This window comes from Talpa occidentalis, unplaced genomic scaffold (assembly GCF_014898055.3).
Source record: "Talpa occidentalis isolate TD23 unplaced genomic scaffold, MPIMG_talOcc4v2.1 talOcc4.12, whole genome shotgun sequence".
Lineage (NCBI taxonomy): Eukaryota > Metazoa > Chordata > Mammalia > Eulipotyphla > Talpidae > Talpa > Talpa occidentalis.
In genome coordinates, this window is record NW_023601212.1 from 78530105 (window position 1) to 78533434 (window position 3330).

Genomic DNA, 3330 nt, shown 5'->3' on the forward strand with positions numbered 1-3330 from the left:
GGCACGTATTTTATTCATTTATTTATTTGTTTTGTTTTGTTTGTTTTTGTTTTTATACATGCACTGGGTACAGTCAGAAGCGCGGGAGGGTGAGAGAATTCACCAGAGCCAGAGGGGAGAGCAGAGCAGGCAGACTGACAAAGTACACTGCTGAGGGGAGCAACGGGTGGCAGGAGAGGTCTGCGCACCATGTGGGACCCTCCTGCGGTGGCCGGGGAGCAGCCGGGGATCGAACCGGCGCTGCAGAGGCTGCGGGCAGCTTCACAACCCAGCGCTCAACCACTGCGCCACTGGGGAGGTGATGGGCCCTCTTTAGCTCAAGGGCTCCTGGTTGGGCCCTGGTCACTTTCACACATCTAGGATTCCATTTCCTCATCTATAAAGGGCTTGGAGGCGGCCCTCACCTCGGCAGGTGGAAGGGCTCGGATGACTGACAGCACTGTGGGGATTGGATATGAACAGGGCTGCTGAAGCCTCCTGTGGGAAGGCTTCCTGGAGGAGGAGGCCCAGAGCTGGACCTTCAGGACAAGCAGGATTCCAAGGGGTGGAGAAAGTCAGGAGAGGGCAGGGACAGTCTGAGCAAAAGCTAGGAGGTAGGATTTGACGGTGACCAGACCAGCCTGGCTGCCAGACAAACTGGGACAGAGGGACAGGACAGTGGCCCAATGCCCGGGGCTGGGTGTCCTCGTCTGTCTTCCTTCTTGGGGTCCCCAGCAGCTCACCAGGGTCCTGGGCACACAGCACATTTCCTGGGAACAGGTCTTCCCTCTAGCACATGAGGACTTGAACAAGGTGATTCCCAAGGTGAGGCCAGTTCCAATTCTTCACAATCCCCCGAAACCAGATTTTCAAGTGTTCCCTGCCCCTCACAGACCGTCCAGGCCCACAAGCCTTCCCTGCCCACCCCCATAGTTGGAATCAGAAACAATCAGAGCCTTCCTGTGCACACGTCTCATTTATTATAGAAAATAACAGTAGCTACAGTGACAAATAGATCTTAAATTACAAAACATAACAGCCCCAGGATGTCCTGGGATGAGGGCCAGCAAAAGACCACTCCCCCTGCCCTCCCCAGGCTGGCCAATGACCTTGACAGGGGCATCGATCCAGAGGTAGCCAGTCTCGGGGGGGCAGGGTCCTTTTGCTGAGGTGGAGCCAGGGGGCTGCCTGGCTGTGGCGGGACAGGAAGGTAGGAAGGGGTGGAGGCCAAGTGGGCTGCCTCAGTAGCCCCCTCCCCCACCACTACCCAAACCAGTTTGTAGCACCTTCACCCCTCCCCTCTAAACCTGTCTGTCCACTTTGTGCTGCACCACCGGGCAGATGGATGAGCAAGGCCCCAGCCAGTCTCATGACCACAGGTTTCCGTGGGCAAGGGACAGCCCAGTGCTCGCTGACCCACCCAAAGATGTGGGCAGAGGGAGTGGAGAAGATCAAAGAAGGAGACAATGGTCAACAGAGGCATGGGCAGGGCACCTACTCAGAGCCCAAACAAAATCGAGGCTGAGCTGTCCTGGCCAGCAGGCGCCAGCTCCCAGCTCTACCAGCTCTACCGACATACCCTGTCACGCCAGCCCCCTCCCCCCATCAGTGGCCACTCAGGAGAGTAGCCCAGGAGTCTTTCTGTCCATCCTTGTAGAGGTGGGCCAAGAGGGCCAGAGGGGCTGAGGGCTGCTGGCCTGGTTCAGTCCTGCCTGCCCAGTGCCTTCAGCCCGCAGCCCGTGGTTGGGCCATCCCGGGGTCATAGGCGGCACTGAGCTCAGTCCATGGAGAAACAAAGCCAAAGCATCAGAGTGGAGCGGTGCCACCTTACACGTAGTTGCTGCCCTGGGCGGAGCGGGCGGGGACGTACTTGGCAGAGTAGGGCTTGTCGGTGCGGGGTGGGCAGTTGCAGCAGAGAAGGGCTCCACCAAGCAGCAGCAGGCCGGAGGCCGCCCAGCCAATGTAGAGCGCGGCGCCCATCTCCCTCTTCTGGCCAGAGGCCACCAGCGGGTTGTAGAAATCTTGGATGATGTTGTGGGCCGTCCAGGACACGGGCACCATGACCAGCAGGCCGGCCAGCAGGAACACCACACCCGCCACAATCATGATCTTGGCCTTGGCGCTCTCATCCTCCACGCAGTTGGTGCACTTGCCACCCACCACGGACAGCAGCACGCCCAGCACGGCCACGATGATGCAGATCACGATGAGCGCGCGGGCCGCCTGCAGGTCCTGCGGCAGCGCCAGCAGCGAGTCGTACACCTTGCACTGCATCTGGCCGGTGCTCTGCACCACACAGTTCATCCACAGGCCCTCCCAGATGGTCTGCGATGTGACAATGTTGCTGCCGATGAAGGCCGTCACGCGCCACATGGGCAGCGCACAGCTGAGGATGGCACCCAACCAGCCCAGCACCGCCAGGGCAATGCCCATCACTTGCAGCCCCATGGAGGCCATCACTCAGTGTCTGCGGGGATCTAGAAACTGAACGCCTGTGGGGATCTGACCCTGTGGGCTGTAGGCTTTCAAGCACTGAGGATGGACACTCAGCGTCCACAGGCAGGCCTCTTGCCACAGGTTCAGAGGCAAAGTCAGTCAGAGCAGCCACGAACAGCCACCAAGTGTCCTCACCCAGTCAGAAGCCACCGGTGTCTCTCCCTCTGGAGAAGCAGAAGCAGCGAGAAGCAGCAAGCCAGACCAGTTCTTCCCTGCAAACAGCTGCCGCGCGCACTCTCAGCTAAAGGCTGGAAGGGTTATAAGGCTCAGTAGGTAGGCGGGAGCAGAGGGAGGGGTTTCGGTCCCTGGAGCCTCCCCCTGACCAGTTCCTCTGGATTCCAGAGCCTGGCCACAAAGGCACTTTAAGGCCCCAGCCCTGGGTCCCTGAGTCACTCTGCTGGAGGAGAGTCAGTCTCAGAGGAAACTGCCCTCTCCCCTGCCCCCGGGTCCCTGCTGAGGTCAGCTGGGAGAGGAGACTGAGTAATAGCCTGTAGGCACCTGGATGTTTCCAGAGCAGGGGGCAGCCAGACATAATCAGGTTCAGGCCCTGAAGACCAAGGTTCTTACACCCCAGGGCTCCTCCATTGCAGGCGTGGGTGGACTGAGAGGGGTAGGGACCCCTTTCCAGGATGAATTTCAAAGAGCCGCCACACCTGGGTTACTGTGGTTGTGGCCTTATCGCCTTCATCACTGGTCCGATTTACTTTTATGATTCTCATCTTCCATGTATTTGCCTCCCCAGCAGTCTTGGCATTGGCCTGGTGAGGTCCAGTTTGGGGGAATGAAATGCTGGTGCCTGCTCTCCCCATCTCTGACTACCACACTCACCCCTGACTTCCCATCCCTGCCAGAGGA

General features: G+C 59.2%; 1 protein-coding gene across 1 annotated transcript; it reads right to left on the bottom strand.

Moving 5' to 3' along the window:
* Positions 1 to 923: 923 nt before the first annotated feature.
* Positions 924 to 2716, bottom strand: CLDN4 (claudin 4). The gene has a single exon (XM_037504503.1). The coding sequence runs from the start codon at positions 2434 to 2436 to the stop codon at positions 1807 to 1809; it is 630 nt and encodes a 209-aa protein (XP_037360400.1). The 5' UTR covers positions 2437 to 2716; the 3' UTR covers positions 924 to 1806.
* Positions 2717 to 3330: the final 614 nt, after the last annotated feature.

Excerpts from the sequence above, each read along its gene's own strand:
- CLDN4 (XM_037504503.1), bottom strand. The coding sequence starts at position 2,436 with ATGGCCTCCATGGGGCTGCAAGTGATGGGCATTGCCCTGGCGGTGCTG.